General features: G+C 37.7%; 1 protein-coding gene and 1 pseudogene across 6 annotated transcripts in view; one reads left to right on the top strand and one right to left on the bottom strand.

The window, feature by feature from the left end:
- Nucleotides 1-17,015, top strand: part of BCAS3 (BCAS3 microtubule associated cell migration factor) — a 614,901-nt gene that overhangs the window by 316,024 nt on the left and 281,862 nt on the right. For 5 of the 6 annotated variants that reach the window (XM_066363166.1, XM_066363167.1, XM_066363164.1 and 2 more), the window contains one exon: nt 1,381-1,478. In XM_066363166.1, coding sequence (XP_066219263.1) covers nt 1,381-1,478 — 98 coding nt within the window. Of the gene's footprint in view, nt 1-1,380; nt 1,479-6,993; nt 7,165-17,015 lie in introns of those variants that run through there. The other variant, XM_066363169.1, reaches the window with a different exon arrangement.
- LOC136394061 (reticulocalbin-1-like) overlaps nt 16,547-17,015 on the bottom strand; it is a 32,632-nt pseudogene continuing 32,163 nt past the window's right edge.

The raw sequence follows: 17,015 nt of genomic DNA, 5'->3' as shown, positions 1-17,015 counted from the left end.
TTTTCTTAAATTTTCTTAAGCCTTCCCATCACAGAGCTAACCAGTCTCTCCCATGAGCTGATGGGGTTACCATGACCAATTTAGAAAAATCAGCTGCGTTAACGAATATTGGGTCATAAACCATATTGACCACTAGAGCAGTGTTCAGTGTTTTTTATCAATCAACATTTCCAACTTCTAGTACTAGATCAGATGGATTCTCCTTCATCTCCTTCCCATTTCTTTCTTTCATATAACAAATGCACATATATTTAAACTGTGTTTTCAGTCACCACTCTTTCTGCGGTCCACACTAGACATTTCAGAAGTCTGCCATCTGCCCTCTGGTGCTTATCAAGTTATGCTCCTCATGGCACTCTGCATGTATCATGCTCAGTCACAGATCCAAGGGTTTGCTTGTTCTAGTTCTGTGCTTAAAGGGCACTTCTTGTTCCTCTACATACAGATTCTTCTTATTACTGTATCCAGATGCAATTCCTGTTACATCTCCCCAAAATCTTCTCTATCTGATCTGGACCATTCATTCATTCCTCTACTTCCTCACTCTGAGCTTCGTTTTCTTTTGCATCATTCGTGAATATTCCTGTGCTGCACCATATATCTACACATAGACTTTGTATTTCATGTTTTATTTCTGCTTGTTCCTAGAATACTTGGGATACATGATTAATATTCAGCAAATATTTACTGAATAAACAAATTACCAAAATGCATGTGTATGTTGTTATAACAAGTTTTATTCTCCTAAATTGTTTGGTATGCTCAGATCTCTTAGTCATACAGATATTTTTGTGTCCATAATATTAATATAATGCAGCTAGAAATAGACCCGTGGTATTTATGGACTTACCATTCATAAACAATTTGAAATTGTATGTAGTAAGTTGCAGTTCTTCTGAGATTCTAATTGATTCTAACTTTTATTGAGAATTTAAGGGAGTTACTAAATTTGTGTATCTCATATTGCTGCCTTTTATAGAAGGCATTGCTAGCTATTGCACTATTTGTGAATTAAGTAAGGGATTCTCAGAACTGTTCACATTTGTTGCTTGCAAAACCAGTGGTCTCAGTATAAGGCATTTTGTTTCCTCTCCCATTCTACTTTATTTTTTTTTAATTAATGTCAATTTTTAAATCCCTTACTTAAAATCTATTAAATAATGTACAAAGAGAAGAGGGGGTCCAGAATGTAGAAAATGTTTGCTATACTTTAGCCTTGTGCAAGAATTAGGGAGTGCGGCTCTCCTGTTTGTCTTGTTTTAGAATGAATGGTTCTTTAATGGATTGGGCTATTCCAGCATTCCTGATTTAAGGTCTGTTTTAGCAAGCGACAGTTTTGATGCCAGTAACATATGTGAATTAAATTAAATTGCATTGCAGGATCCAGCCGGTCCGCTCTGACCCAGTCAGCATGCCAGGGTCATCCCGTCCGGTCTCGGATCGAAGGGGGATTTCCACCGTGATTGATGCTGCCTCAGGTAGAAAACCACCTCCAGAATGTTCATTGGGTAGTTCTGTGCATTTTTAATTTCTTTTCTTGCACAAAGTAAAGAATGATAATTTTTTTCCTTGATATTTCCCCCCCCCCCCTCTCTCTCTCTCTCTCTTTGTTTAGTTTTGTTTTAGGTTGTGTTTGGGTGCCTCAATATGTGTGTGTTTGTGTGTTTTTAAACAATACTATGCCTACATTTGTTGCTTAACAATGCCATGCATTTAAATATTGTTAAGGTTGGTGAATGATGCGGTGGAGTTGGCACTTGATTAAATGTAATGAACACAGTATTGAAGGCTACAGGGTTGATGACTGCTTTGCCTTTGATCTCTCAAATGTGGAGAAGCAACCTTGACAGAGAACGTAAATACAATATATGGATTCAATTTACTCAACCTGTTGAGTATCAGCATGCCTGATCTGTGGAAGGAGAGAGTCCAAATGCTAAGGCTTAAATGGTTTTATTATTGAAAGCATAAAGTTTAGAAATTCATTAACTTAACTCTAGTCTATCTATCACAGTTATTAACTACCTATCCTTGGAACCAAGCCATGAATATGTATCATTAGTACCTGAAAGTAGGTGTCTGTCTTTGTTAGGTGATAGTTGCTACATTAGTATTGTAAAACTGTTTTTCCGCCATTCCTGCCAAATATGAAACTGTTTATAATAATTTCCTCATCTCTAAATGGACTGATAAAGGAAATAAGGACAGTGATGCTTTATATGATGGTGCAGCTGTGGAGCATCTGAAGATATCATACAGCAGAGTTTCATCAAAAATGTCTCTTACAAGTAGAACTATTAAATAGTTGGCATAGTAAAACCGTTGAGTCAGAGAGGATTTTAATCTACGGCAATTTTAAAATCCCCAGAGACTGCTGATTTGATTGAGGCTTAAACTGTGAAAGAAAATGGAAACAAACACAAAACTGATTTGTGAAGGTCACTCTTCAAAGAGCAAAGCTTCTGTTTCTGATTCTGTCTCTGGATGGATTTTAAAGTTTGAAAGCTAATGGCTTTTGCACGTTTCCTTTGCTTTCTATTTTTTCTGTGTGTCTGTGGATTGCACCTTGTATCTGATTGAGCTGTCCACATGGTAGCTCCATATTTAATGTAGACGCTTACTTTAGAGGATTCATAGTTCTTCTCCAATTTAAGTTGGCAAGCACTACTGTCTCCTGAAAACAAGCATAGTAATGCGTCTCTCTATCCTTGCTTCCCTGCATTGAATGAGATTGTTGAGTCAATGACTTAGAACAATAACTCTTGTTGGAAGTGTCAGTATGAGAATGCTAACAGATCCTGCTCATCTGGTATTATCACTTACAATTGTGAATCCTGGAAATGATGTATTTTAACCTGAAGTATTTTATTCAAGATTACAGTTATTAATGTTTTAGAGTCAAGTTAATATGTATGTTACTAAAAGTTGCCATATTCAGTGCTATAGTGTGAGGTACAAAAATACTCCATATTTATCATGTAGCACTAAGTTTGTTTTAGCTCTTTGAAAAGTTATCTCATGCCACCAAAAGGAACTTCAGTGAACCATTAGAACCATGGTTTTGTTAAACTGTTGCAAGACGTGTTAAAGTTGATGTTTCAGTAAAGAATTAGATCTTTAACCTTGACTTACTTACATTTGGATCGAAGACACACTGTAGGAGTTTGTAGGGTGTTGTTCTGCATCTCTGAGCTCCTGCCTGAAAGTACTAATCTTTTGAGAAGAGAAAGGACTTTTTGGTGACTACTCTGTTGTTACTTTTCTTAGGACTCTTTTCATTCCAGAAAGCCATAGTGTCTTTCTGGAAGACAGCCAGAGCAATGAAATGTGTGTGCTGCTTTCTCTGACTTTGAGCTAACAAAACCCCATACGTGAGGAATTGGACTTTTAGGAATAATTCTCTACCTCTCAAATGGTTGGCATCCATTTTGTTCCACATTTTTTCAAGTGAGTGAATAATGTTTTGCTGGGGAAACTTTACTTTTATCTGATAGTACCACTTGATATAACAGACTTTTCTATTGATATTTAACATGGTAGAGGCTAAATGGTTTGGATTCTTTAGAGAAAGTATATGGGAAAATTCTCATTTAGATTCTTCTGTTAAAAAGAGTCTAATAAGTTTTTGTCATTGGTCCCAAACCAGGAAGTACTTCTCTGATTATGACCTATTCACTGGAATCAGCTGCATATTATGAATATGCTTATCTGGAGATTTGATTACCTTTGCTTAGAGTAGGGGTCCCCAAACTACGGCCCGCGGGCCACATGTGGCCCCCTGAGGCCATTTATCTGGCCACCTCCGCACTTCTAGAAGGGGCACCTCTTTCATTGGTGGTCATTGAGAGGAGCACATTGACCATCTCATTAGCCAAAAGCAGACCCATAGTTCCCATTGAAATACTGGTCAGTTTGTTGATTTAAATTTACTTGTTCTTTATTTTAAATATTGTATTTGTTCCCATTTTGTTTTTTACTTTAAAATAAGATATATGCAGTGTGCATAGGGATTTGTTCATAATTTTTTTTTATAGTCCGGCCCTTCAACGGTCTGAGGGACAGTGAACTGGCCCCCTGTGTAAAAAGTTTGGGGACCCCTGGCCTAGAGATATAACCAGTGTGGTACCTCCTCTAATGGGGCTTCCTTGCTTTATATTACCTTCAAGCAATTTGTTCAACGAATATATTATTGTTTTAACTGTTCCAGTGGCACATTTCCTAGCTATCACTCTTATTTTTTTTCCTTTATTTTATTGACTTGAGAGGGGGGGAGAGAGAGAAAATCATCGATTTATTGTTCCCCTTTTTTATGCATTCATTGGTTGACTCTTGTATATGCCCTGACTGGGGATTGAACCCACAACCTTAGCGCATTGGATGACACAGAAACCAACAGAGCTACCCAGTCTAGGCTATCCCTCTATTTTAGTGACGGCTCTTGCTCTTTCTGTCTCAAATAGTGGTGATATAATTATTTTTCATATAATCACTTTCCAGAGACATAGAACATAAACATTATTGTGATATGATTCAGTCTTAATAATTGTAACATTTTTCAAAGTGAAAATATTTTACTTAAACCTTGGTTCTGCATGTGATATTTTAGGTATCTATGTATTAATCTGATAATGTTATGCTGTTTAAACTAAAAGAGATCAGTAGGGTTGTGCCACTTTTGCTAAGAAACCTTTTTTTCCCAATTCCTTGGTCATCTAGTATATCTAAAATACATGTTTTTAAGTTAACTTAGGCAGCTTAGGCATGACATGAACTCTATGCCTTTAAATACCTCTGAGCCAGCTTTTCATTGTCTCTCTGTAAATATGTGTATTTTAGACTCAGCAGATTTATAACTGAGTAGGTGTTCTTCCCATAACATCTTTCATCTGATCTTGGTGATTCAAACAACACCACCCTACCTAAGAATTTGAATTTAGATAATTGTGAGATGCTCCCTTTTCGACTAAGAAGAAGACTACTCTCGAAATGAACTTTATAGGATTTTACTGTTATACACAAGCTACCTAGAACAAATGGGATTTGAAGGAATTGCTCTATTTTTCCAGTGTCCAGCTAATTAACATCAGTGTCTCTGAATTCTAGACAGTATTTCTAGACAAAGCACTGTATAGATTACTTAACTTTTTTTTTTCCTCTGTACATTCCTTTTAGTTAGGTAACTAACAGTTTCTTATTATTATTTGTCCTTCACAACAGGTGTCTATCTTTTAATAAAGGTGTAGGACCCCTGATGAGAAAAAAGATAGTTGTCTGTGCCCTGTTTACTTTTGCTTCTCACATTGATAACTGTTATTCTTGTTCCAGACCTTCAAGGCTGTGCCCATTGGATTACTTAATAATAACTGTAGTTGCTTTTGAGTCACCCACAAAGGAAACCTAGAAAGATATGATTTATCTGAAGTTTGCCGTGGTGTGTAGTTTACTGTGGAAATTGATATTTACCAATGACCTCTAAGCAACAGAAATTTAAAAACTTATATGAAGAGCAGACATCTTTGTCAAACTCTACTAAGTGAGCATTTTATAGAGAAAAGTGTTATTAGACATCGTGGGAGCAGCGTTTGTGTACTTTCCTGAGGAAGGTGACAGTAGTAGAAACAAAATTGGGACAATTGATAAGTTCTTATTTTTTAGAACAGGCTTTGTTACATAAGGTATTTCCTGTTACATCAAGCATTTCTATAAAGAGGGACAATGTTGTAGACCTGGTATTTGTTGTTCTTGACTCAAGAGAAATATTACTTTTGTTGTACAATTGAAGTAATCTAAAAATGTCTATAAAATTAATTCAGGAGACAATTTTTCAGCACCCAGTTTTTCTCAGGATCAAAATAGTTTGTTTACTGAAACTAAAAAATCCAAACGGGTTTGATTTGATTGATTTTAGAATAGTTATTGTTTTCTGCTTTATATTTCTGATATTCAGTGCATCAGAGCTTTAAAAAAAAACAAATAACACATATTAGAGAAGTATGATATGGCAGGCAACAAGGAGATTATTTAAGCAGTCAAATATCTGCTGACAGGAAATTCTTATAGAGGTATGCTTTGCCTTACAGAGCTTGTACTAATGCACTCCAAGAAGAATATTTCTAATGATTACATCTCCCTGAATCTAGTTGCCATTCCAATCCGAGGCAGACAGACTTAGTCACTGTATCTTAAAGCCATCAGGGACACAAGAGATGCTGGGGGTAAGACACAAAGAGATTTTTAAGAGACACTATTCATTCAGTCTGCCATGAGGAGGCCACTTAGCTCTGTGATTTTAAAACTGAAGTTGAGTGACAGAAGCCATGACATTATAATCATGGGCTTGAACTTTTGCTGAAACCTTTGACAAGTAACGTTTAACTGTGTATCTATTCTTCTGCATCCGAAAATAAAATTATGGTTTCCTTCGCAAAACTTGGTTTCACCTTTTTTTCTCAGGGATTTGTTTGAATTATTGCTTAAAATAATTTCTAGATACAAAGGACACAACATTTTTTAGAAATACTGAAATATTTCTTTGAATATATGACGTGATTTTCATTAATAGAGTTCCAGGTAGTTTTTGTGATTATAAGGTGTCGAAAACTGCAAGCATTCTTGTTACATGTGTATTCAAAGCCTTTGTGGGATCAGTAAGAGGATTATGGATGAGAGTGAAATTAAAAGAAGGCTTAGTCCTGACCTGTGAATAGCCCCTCAGAAGGGGAAACGAGGTCAGACATTTTACTTTGACAGTATTTATACCTGAAACAGTAAATATTCAAACTCAGATATTAAGATTGGCTTTTTATGAATGAGGAAATTTATGCATTATTTCAATTCTTATCTAATAGAACTCCTACTGTCTGTATCAAATGAAAAATAAGTTTTAGATATTAAGAAGATAGGCAAAAGACCTGATTTGCCCATCAGGATAATGTCAGCACCTCTCTCTCCTGATTTAAATATTCCTCTCCTTCTTCTTTCTAATATTTATAGGATGTTAGAAGATGAAATTCAAGTTTAACAATGTGGAAAAATTTAGCTCAGCACAATTAAGCAACAAATGATTGCCCCACTTGAAGATGAAGAAACTGTAAACAGAAGTAGAAGAAGCGGTTGGGAAAGTATTTTCTGGTGACACATTGCTTCTTTGAATAAATCTTTGTGTCAACGAAAACCTTGCCTTTGCTTTCTCTCTTGCAAGCACCAAGTCCTTGTCACGACTTTAAGTCTTTACTAAGCATTTTCAGATGAAACTGATGGAATTCTCCCTACTGTTGATATACCACAGCACCACTTATTTACATGGGACTTTTTGGCTAAAAGACCCAACTTTTCTTTTCTGAACCTTTGTGACTATATCTTTAATACAAGGCTGGACTGTTTATGTAGTCTGTTGCCTGAGACTGTGGTGGCAGAGGGACAATATTGGGGGCAGTATTAGAATTTGTTTAAGTCTGAACCGGGAATTCCATTTGTCTTAGTGACATTAGTGTCAAACTGTTAGTGCCACACTATTTTAAATTGTGTCCAAGAGCCTGAGAGGCTTAGGCTTATAGGTGTCATCTATAAACGTAGAAACAAACAAAAGAGCCTCTCTCCATTGAATATGGAAGCCCAGTGAGCAATTAAGCGGCAGCCTGGGACCTCACCCGGGCAGCTAGTCGGAACCAGAGCTCATGATATTCCCCTGGATATTGTTGAAAACTGTCAGAGAAAAGCTAAAGCAAATAATCAAAGTGAAAATAATTGTTCCTGGGAAAAGTCTTGTTTTGGAAGTTAAGTGTTGTGGAAAGAATAGTGACTCGTAACTTTTGAATCATTGGTTCTCGTCTCAGCTCTGCCTATACCTACCTGTTTGGCATATTGCTTCAAAACCCAAGGCTTTTATCCATAAAATAAGGGAATTAAAGGAGGTTATTTCCAAATGCCCTTCCAAGCTTTATAAATTGATGTGTGTACTTTGGATCACCTTTGAAGAATTTTTTAAAATTAGGATATAATTTACACATAACAAACATGCACGTTATCTTAATCATACAGCTTGAATTTTTATACCCATGTAATCACCACTGAGATCAAATTAGAATATCATTATCATTTTAGAAAGTTCCCTTATGCCCCTTCCAGCCAATACTACCTTTTTTTTTTTTTTTTTTTTTTTTTTTTGTATTTTTCTGAAGCTGGAAACGGGGAGAGACAGTCAGACAGACTCCTGCATGCGCGCCCGACCGGGATCCACCCGGCACGCCCACCAGGGGCGACGCTCTGCCCACCAGGGGGAGATGCTCTGCCCCTCCAGGGCGTCGCTCTCTAGCGCCTGGGGCAGAGGCCAAGGAGCCATCCCCAGCGCCCAGGCCATCCTTGCTCCAATGGAGCCTCCGCTGTGGGAGGGGAAGAGAGAGACAGAAAGGAAGGAGGGGGTGGGGGTGGAGAAGCAAATGGGCGCTTCTCCCATGTGCCCTGGCCGGGAATCGAACCCGGGTCCCCTGCACGCCAGGCCGACGCTCTACCGCTGAGCCAACTGGCCAGGGCCCAGCCAATACTACCTTTAACCTAGAGATTACCACCCCAACTTTATCATCATAGATTAGCCTTGTCTATACATATTGAACTTGATATAAATGGCACCACGCTAACTACTCTTTCGAGTCTGGTTCCTTTTCCTAAACTTAATACTTGAGAGTCTCATCTGGGTGTTACATGTGTCACTAGTTCATTTGTTTTTATTGCAGTGTAGTATGAATATAACACAGTTTATATATCCATTATCTTGTTATTTTCAGTTTGGGGCTTATTATGAATAAAGCTGCTTTAAACTTTTCTGTACATGGTAGGCATGTGTTTAGCTTTATTAGGAACTATCAAGAGAGTATTCCAGAATGACTCTACCATTTCCACCAGTGGTAGTCAACCTGGTCCCTACCACCCACTAGTGGGCGTTCCAGCTTTTATGGTGGGCGGTAGCAGAGCAACCAAAGTATAAATAAAAAAGATAGATTTAACTATAGTAAGTTGTTTCATAAAGATTTATTCTGCCAAACTTAGCGAAAATCCAACATAAAGTACTTGGTAAGTAATTATTATTATATGCTTTAACTTCCTGTAACTCTGCTTTATAAATTTTATAAAGTAAAGTTACTTCCCTACTTTATAAATCACCATTACTGTGGAACCGGTGGGCAGTTAGAAAATTTCACTACTAACAGATACAAAAGTGGCGGTAGGTATAAAAAGGTTGACTACCCCTGGTTTCCACTCTTAACAGCAATGTGTGAGCCATTCTAGGGAGTATCAGCTGCGGTTTTAATTTGCTTTTCTCTGATGAATACTGATATTGAGAACCTCGAATACAAGGTAGAGCAAGAGTAGGTTTCCAGTTGTGAGTGCATAAAACACAGTTTATTCTTATATTATTTATTAATTATTATATTATTTTCCATAAAAAACTACTGGAAACCTATTGTACTTTCGCCTCACCCTGTATACTTACTGGTCATTTGAATGGCTTCTTTTGTAATGAACTTACGAAGTTTTTCACAATTTTAGTTGGGTAGGTTGTCTGTATTAAACTTTAGGAGTTCTCTAAATATTCTGGATGCAGGTCTTTTGTCAGATATTGTTAAAACATTTTCTTTCATTTTACTGCCTTTTCTCTTTCTTATTGGTGTTTTTGAGAAACAGAAGTCCAATTTTTTTCACTATTTTTCTATTTATGTTTTGCACAAAATGTTTTCCCCTTTCAGTCTTGAAATGATGCTTCTTTTCTCTAGTTATTGCATAGTTTTGGCCTTTGCATTTACGTCTACAATTCTTTTCAAATGCATTTTTTTATGATATGAGGCATGATCCAGGGTTTTCTTCAATACAGATATCCACTTGTTCCAGCACTATTTATCCGAAGGCCATGCCTTCCTCCCAGTGAAATTCACTGATTCCTTTTAAAAATAATCAGATTTCTTTTCTGGATTCTCTATTCCATTCTATTGATTTATATTTGCTTTTACACTATTGTCATACTTTTTAAATTATTGTAGCTTTTTTGTAAGTTTGAAATCTAACAGTTTAATGTCTCCACTTTTGCTTTTCATGCATATCTTGGCTATTCTAGGCTCTTGGCATTCCCATACCCATGTGTATGTACAGACCAGAGGTCCATTCTGTGGCCCATCGACCTCTGGAAGTCCCCAACACACTTCTAAGCAGTCTGTGAGCAAATATTTTTTTTTTAGATTTTATTTATTGATTTTAGAGAGAGGAGAGAGACAGAGAAGGGGGGGGGCAAGGAGTGGGAAGCAACAGCTCATAGTGGCTGCTTCTCATATGTTCCTTGACTGGGTAAGCTTGGGGTTTCGAACCAGTAACCTCAGCATTCCAGGTTAATGCTCCATCCACTGCGCCACCACATGTCAGGCAAAATAACAACGTTTTTTTTTTTTTTTTTTTTTCCTGAAGCTAGAAACGGGGAGAGACAGTCAGACTCCCGCATGCACCCAACCGGGATCCACCCGGCACACCCACCAGGGGGGCGATGCTCTGCCCCTCTGGGGCATCGCCCTGCCACGACCAGAGCCACTCTAGCGCCTGGGGCAGAGGCCAAGGAGCCATCCCCAGCGCCCAGGCCATCTTTGCTCCAATGGAGCCTCAGCTGTGGGAGGGGAAGAGAGAGACAGAGAGGAAGGAGAGGGGGAGGGGTGGAGAAGCAGATGGGCGCTTCTCCTGTGTGCCCTGGCCGGGAATCGAACCCAGGACCTCTGCACACCAGGCCGACGCTCTACCACTGAGCTAACCGGCCAGGGCCACAACGTATTTTGATAATAATATAAAGTCATTATTTTGACCTTTTGTGAATACTATGTTGGCATTTAGTACAGTGGGTATAGAAACAATGGTAAAGAATACTGATGGAACCTCAGTAGAGTAAAAGTAGTGCCACCAAACTATACTTGCAGCTGATGCTACTTACATGTTTTAAAAAAAGCGATAATTAATGTCTTTGATACAATAAAAATCATTACATTTATTACATTATAAAATTTTAAGACTTTTTTAAATTTAATAAATTAATTTTATTAAATTTTGCTGCTTGTGTACTTCTTTTTAATGTTGTGTATATCACAGTGCATGACAGATGTCCTGACGGAATGCACTTGTATGATGGCTGTGAGTTGACCTGGTGACTGTTTTCATGAAACACCGTTTTAACTTCAAAGAACAACTGACAAACTGTTTATTCAGACATGGGTAATTGGCAGACATTTTCTCAAAAATAAATAAAGTAAGCCAGCCATTTCAAAGAAAACAGCTGACATATTTATTACCAATGATACAATTTCAGGCTTTACTTGAAAATTATCTATTATTCACATGTATCCATCACTGTCTGCTTAACAGGTTTCTAATATTTAAAAACGTTTTAGATGAGCTAGATGGTGATATTAACTAGAGTGATATTTTTATATCATACGATAAAATAAATTGACATTTGGAAACTGCAGTATTTTCCAAATGACCAATTTTATGATATTACAAAGTTATGTCTGGGTGATAGACTCATTCCAAGGGTAAATAAGAAAAAGGATTTTAATATAGGAGAGTACAAAAGTTAATTGATAGAGTTTCAGATACCATTGCAACTAACTTGTTAAATGTCATATTAAGGATAAAATATCCCCAGAATCTGCAAAGGCTCAGAATCTGAATATGCTCCATCCTCTTCCAGTTACATGTGTGAGTAAGGCCAGCTTGTCTTCACGCCCTACACCAAACCACAGGTTACAGCAGATTGACTACATAAGCTGGAATGAGACTCTACATGGTGTCTATTACAACATTTTCTACCCTAAAAGTAAAAATGTCATTTACGCTAATGTATTAAGGGTGTTTTTGTTTGTTTTGTTTTAGAGAGAGAGAGAGAGAGAGACAGGGACAGATAGGAAGGGAGAGAGATGAGAAACATCAACACATAGTTGCAGCACCTTAGTTGTTCACTGATTGCTTCTTATATGTGCCTTGACCGGGGATTGGGGGATGCAGGGGCTGTTCCATCTGAGCAAGTGACCTCTTGTTCAAGCCGGCAACCTTGGAGTCATGTCTGTGATCCCTCGCTCAAGACGGCTGGGTCCTCACTTTCCTAGGCCGATGCTCTATCCACTGCGCCACTACCTAGTCAGGCTCTTGTTGTTTTTCAATGAGTTATAAATAAATATTTTCAATGTTGATAGATATAATGCACAAAAATCAAAGCTATTTGGAGTTCTCAGTTTTTAAGGTCCTGATTAAAAAATGTTTGAAAACCACACACATATATATAGATACCTTCACTCACATATACATTAAATATATATTCATTTCTACAGAAATTTTGATGAGATTTGATTATAATTTTCATTGAATCTATAAATCAAATTTGGGAGAATTGACATCTTGTAATTAGTAAATCCTCTAATACATGAACCTCTTAGAGTTATCCATTTATTTATGCTTCTTTAATTTCTCTTAATATTTGTTAAATTTCTCTGTAGAAATCTGAAACATTTTGTGTAATTTATTTCAATTATTTGATGTGTTGTATTATCAATTATTTGATAATAACATATAAAATGTGTTATTTTTTTTGTGTGTTGAACTTGTATCCAGAAACCTTTCTAAATTCATGTATTAATTCTAGTAGATTTCTTTGAATTTTCTACTATTCAATCATGTTATCTGCAAATAAAGATGGTTTTATTTCTTTCCAATCTTACACTTTTTATTTCTTCTTCTCCTTATTATACTTGCTTAGACCTTTCATACAGTGTTGACTAGAAATGATGGCATTGAACATTCTTGTCTTCTTAATGTTAGAAGGAGGGAAGTACTTAATACTTCACTATTAAATAGTATGTTAGAGGTTTTTGTATTGAAAATGTACATTCTCAATTATACTGTTTTTTTATTGGAATGAGGAAAAGAGGGACAAAATCCATAAAAGAACCAAACTGACGATCTAAAACTGAAAAATATATCTTAACTAAATCATTAGACGGGCTTAACGACTGACTGAATGCAGAAGAAGAAAGAATCAGAGATTCAAACACAAGTAAAAAATTATCAAGACAGAAGGAAATAAAACAAATCAGGGTGAGGAGTGTGGGGGTTGATATTAAACTGTTTCACATGTGTAATTGTTACATATGGACGAGAAGAAGGAGAGAATAGAGCAAAGAAAAGGCTGAGTACATTCCAATATTATTTAAAGATAACTTAAAGTTTCAGTAAACTCAGATATTCCAAGTTGGATAAACACAAAGAAAACCATACCTAGGCATATCAGAGTCAAACTGTTGAAATCAAAAAGTCATGAAGCAATTTAATAAGCCTACGTTTCTTTGTGCAGTTCATATGAGGGTGAGGGTTTAAAGCTTTGACAAAATTAGGGTGATTTTTAAGTTTCTTCAGCATGAGATCCCTGTCTCCCAACGATCTATGAGGCATCTTCAGGATTTTTTTTTTTTTTTTGAGACAGAGAGAGAGTCAGAGAGAGGGATAGACAAGGACAGACAGACAGGAACAGAGAGATGAGAAGCATCAATCATTAATTTTTTTGTTGCGTGTTGCGACACCTTAGTTGTTCATTGATTGCTTTCTCATATATGCCTTGACCGCGGGCCTTCAGCAGACTGAGTAACCCCTGCCTTGAGCCAGCGACCTTGGGCTCAAGCTGGTGAGCTTTTGCTCAAACCAGATGAGCCCGCGCTCAAGCTGGCAACCTTGGTGTCTCGAACCTGGGTCTTCCGCATCCCAGTGCAACACTCTATTCACTGTGCCACCGCCTGGTCAGGATATTTGTTTTTTGGAAAAGTAAAATATATTGGAAACTGGTATTTATTGATAAACATGTATGTGCCTAGCATTGTGGTAGGTGTTTTCACATGGCTCATCTCATTTAATCATATTTAATCAAGATCACAGGTCCATTTCAGAAATATTCAAAGAGTGAGACCTAAGACACCTAGCTCCTTATACTTAGAATTACTTAAAGTGCATTACGGTGATACCTCAGATAAGGCCAAACCCCTTTTTATCCTGCCTGATCAAATATTCATTTCACACACTGTATGTTGAAATGAGCCACGTGGGAGTTGAAGAGAATCAACTATTCAGGTGGTGAAAATGTGTGAATGCAGCTGGCAGATGAAGTTCCAGCGTGATGAATTCCCAGACTGTCCTATTGCTTCAGGCAACAACTGACAGGCCTCACTGGTCATTGGCTTTCCATTTCTGGCATTGATAGGACTGAAAATTCTTAGTGTCACAGATACTTAAAAGCTGTCCCTGTTATAGTGGATACAAACAGTGCTGGAGGGTCCTTTTTACATAGAGATGTAATCAATATGGTCTAGGGTTCTTGACCTGAACCTATAATTATCAGGACATTATAAAGGTAGCTTGTTGTTACAGAAAATGCATATATTCAGAACTGTGAGGCTAAGTAGTGAACGGAGAGAAGAAAAATAGGGGCTTTGTCCCCCTTTCTATAATTGACAGCATTTTGAAGGCTATCATAATAATCACAGAGCAGGGTATTCTTACAAGGATTAGAACATTGTATCTATAGGATCTGGGGCACTGAAGTCTAAATCTCACCTCTGATACTATCTTGATACCCTGGAATAGTTGTGACTTTAATGTTATGTGGTGTGTGATTGGGATTTTTTGAATACCAGAATAGATATTTTTTTTCATTCATCCAAATACCTGGATTGGCAGTGCAACTTAAAGAATAACACATTTGAGTTTGATCTTTACCTGGAGCTAAGTGTATGCTGAGAAATGAAATATAGTAAGCACCTAGTAATGGCATCCATGACCCATGGGCAATAGTGAGTAGAAGAAGATAGCACTAGCAGCAAGTCTTATATCACTGTTTTTAACAATGCATTTAAGTATATTTTGATTGAGATCGATGTGCCACCTGAAAATAGTAAAAATGCAGTCATCAAGTGATTTAACAGTAGCCATGGCTCCTGATAGTTCTGTCAATGCTTGGCTTAAGATACCTCTGGATGGCACTCTCATTGGATTACCTTATATAGCAGGGGTCCCCGAACTACAGCCCGCGGGCCACATGCGGCCCCCTGAGGTCATTTATCCGGCCCCCGCTGCACTTCCGGAAGGGGCACCTCTTTCATTGGTGGTCAATGAAAGGAGCACATTGACCATCTCATTAGCCAAAAGCAGGCCCATAGTTCCCATTGAAATACTGGTCAGTTTCTTGATTTAAATTTACTTGTTTTTTATTTTAAATATTGTATTTGTTCCCGTTTTGTTTTTTTACTTTAAAATAAGATATGTGCAGTGTGCATAGGGATTTGTTCATAGTTTTTTTTTATAGTCCGGCCCTCCAACGGTCTGAGGGATAGTGAACTGGCCCCCTGTGTAAAAAGTTTGGGACCCCTGTTATATAGGATGCTTTGATTAAGAAGGCAAGAGTAGTGCCTTCTAACAGAGGGCTCTTTGAGAACAACGGCTGTCTCTATTTCTGCATGCCTGGTATTGGTGCCTGCTACAGAACCGGTAATATTTGTTGCACTGTTGACTTCTCATAAAAACAAGGCTTTAAATATACCATAAGGTGATTAATATTTAATAATGCTGCATCTTTTCTATCTCCATTCCCTCACTTAGACCTAGACAATGTAATCTTGACCTAGAGTCTTTTATTAGTGTTGCTCTTATGTTTATGATCACTATTCCTTTGTTTGGGCCCTTGCTAAACTATGTGATGAGTTGAAATATTTTGCAGAGCATTTCAGATCTTTTATGTTAATTTTAAAAAACACGATTATTGTTAAGTAGTATGTTTCTCACCTTTGATAACTTTTTATATAATCAGATAATAAAAATAAAGGAATTATGACCCTCAACTCAGTTGTGCTTTGGTCTTATTAGGCTAGCCTGGAAATGTGTGTTTTAAGGTTATCCCTCCCTACCCCCTTCAGGGCAATCCTTCATTTCACTCACTTCCTACTCAAAAGGTAGCATTTCAACCTGTACAGGTTGTTTCCTCCAGTTCAGCCAATGGCTTTTCCGTGGTGTAAGTGGTCCCCAGGCAGGTCTGAGAGTTGTGGAATCGCCAGGACTGGATGCGACAGTTCCAGCACCCCCCCAGGCGGGCTACCTTGGGATCCCCTTCCTCATTCCTGTCAATCAACAAGGACATGGATTGTATTTCTATCCACTTTTTTAAAGATCAGATCTGCCTTATTTATGATTTTTATTTATTGATTTTAGAGAGAAAGGAAGGGAGAGAAAGTGGAAGAAACATCGATTTGTTATTCCACTTATTTATGCATTCATTGGCTGATTTTTGTATGTGCCCTGACTGGGGATCGAACCTTCAACCTTGGTATATCAGGTAGATGCTCTGGTTAGAGCTACCTGGCTAGGGCTATTTTTTTAATTGAATTTATTGCAATAACATTGCTTAATAAAGTTTTATAAGTTTCAGGTGTACAATTCTATAATGCATTATCTGTACATTGTATTTTGTGTCTACCACCCCAAGTCAAGTCTCCTTCCATTTTCTCCTCTCTTGAGTTAGCTTCTCATCTCCATTTCTGTCTGATTCATACACCAGGTGTCTGGCCTCGGCCTGCATGTGGTCACAGCCTTGAGGGAGGATCCAGAGGCAAATCTCATCTTTGTCCAACTTTCCATCCTTGCTCAGACCCCAAAATTCATCAAACTGCTCACATTCTGACAAAATCCCAGTTTTGCCTGACAGATAGCTGTCAGAAGTGGGAAGAGGGGAGTGGATCAAAGAGGGTGAAGGGATTAGCCAACAACATACAGATATAACACACAGATACAGACCACAGGGTAGCAACAGCCAGAGGGAAAGGGTGGGTGGAGGTAGGGGGGTGGGGACAAGAGGGGGAAGGGGGGGAAGAGACTTCGCATGGGGCATGGGGAGTCATGATGATGCCGTGGGTAGAGGGTAATATATTGAGTGGGACACTTGAAGTCATGTTAAC

The sequence above is a fragment of the Saccopteryx leptura genome, chromosome 2 (assembly GCF_036850995.1).
Source record: "Saccopteryx leptura isolate mSacLep1 chromosome 2, mSacLep1_pri_phased_curated, whole genome shotgun sequence".
NCBI lineage: Eukaryota > Metazoa > Chordata > Mammalia > Chiroptera > Emballonuridae > Saccopteryx > Saccopteryx leptura.
Note: the sequence above shows the minus strand (reverse complement) of the source record. Positions and strands in the feature narration are given on the sequence as shown.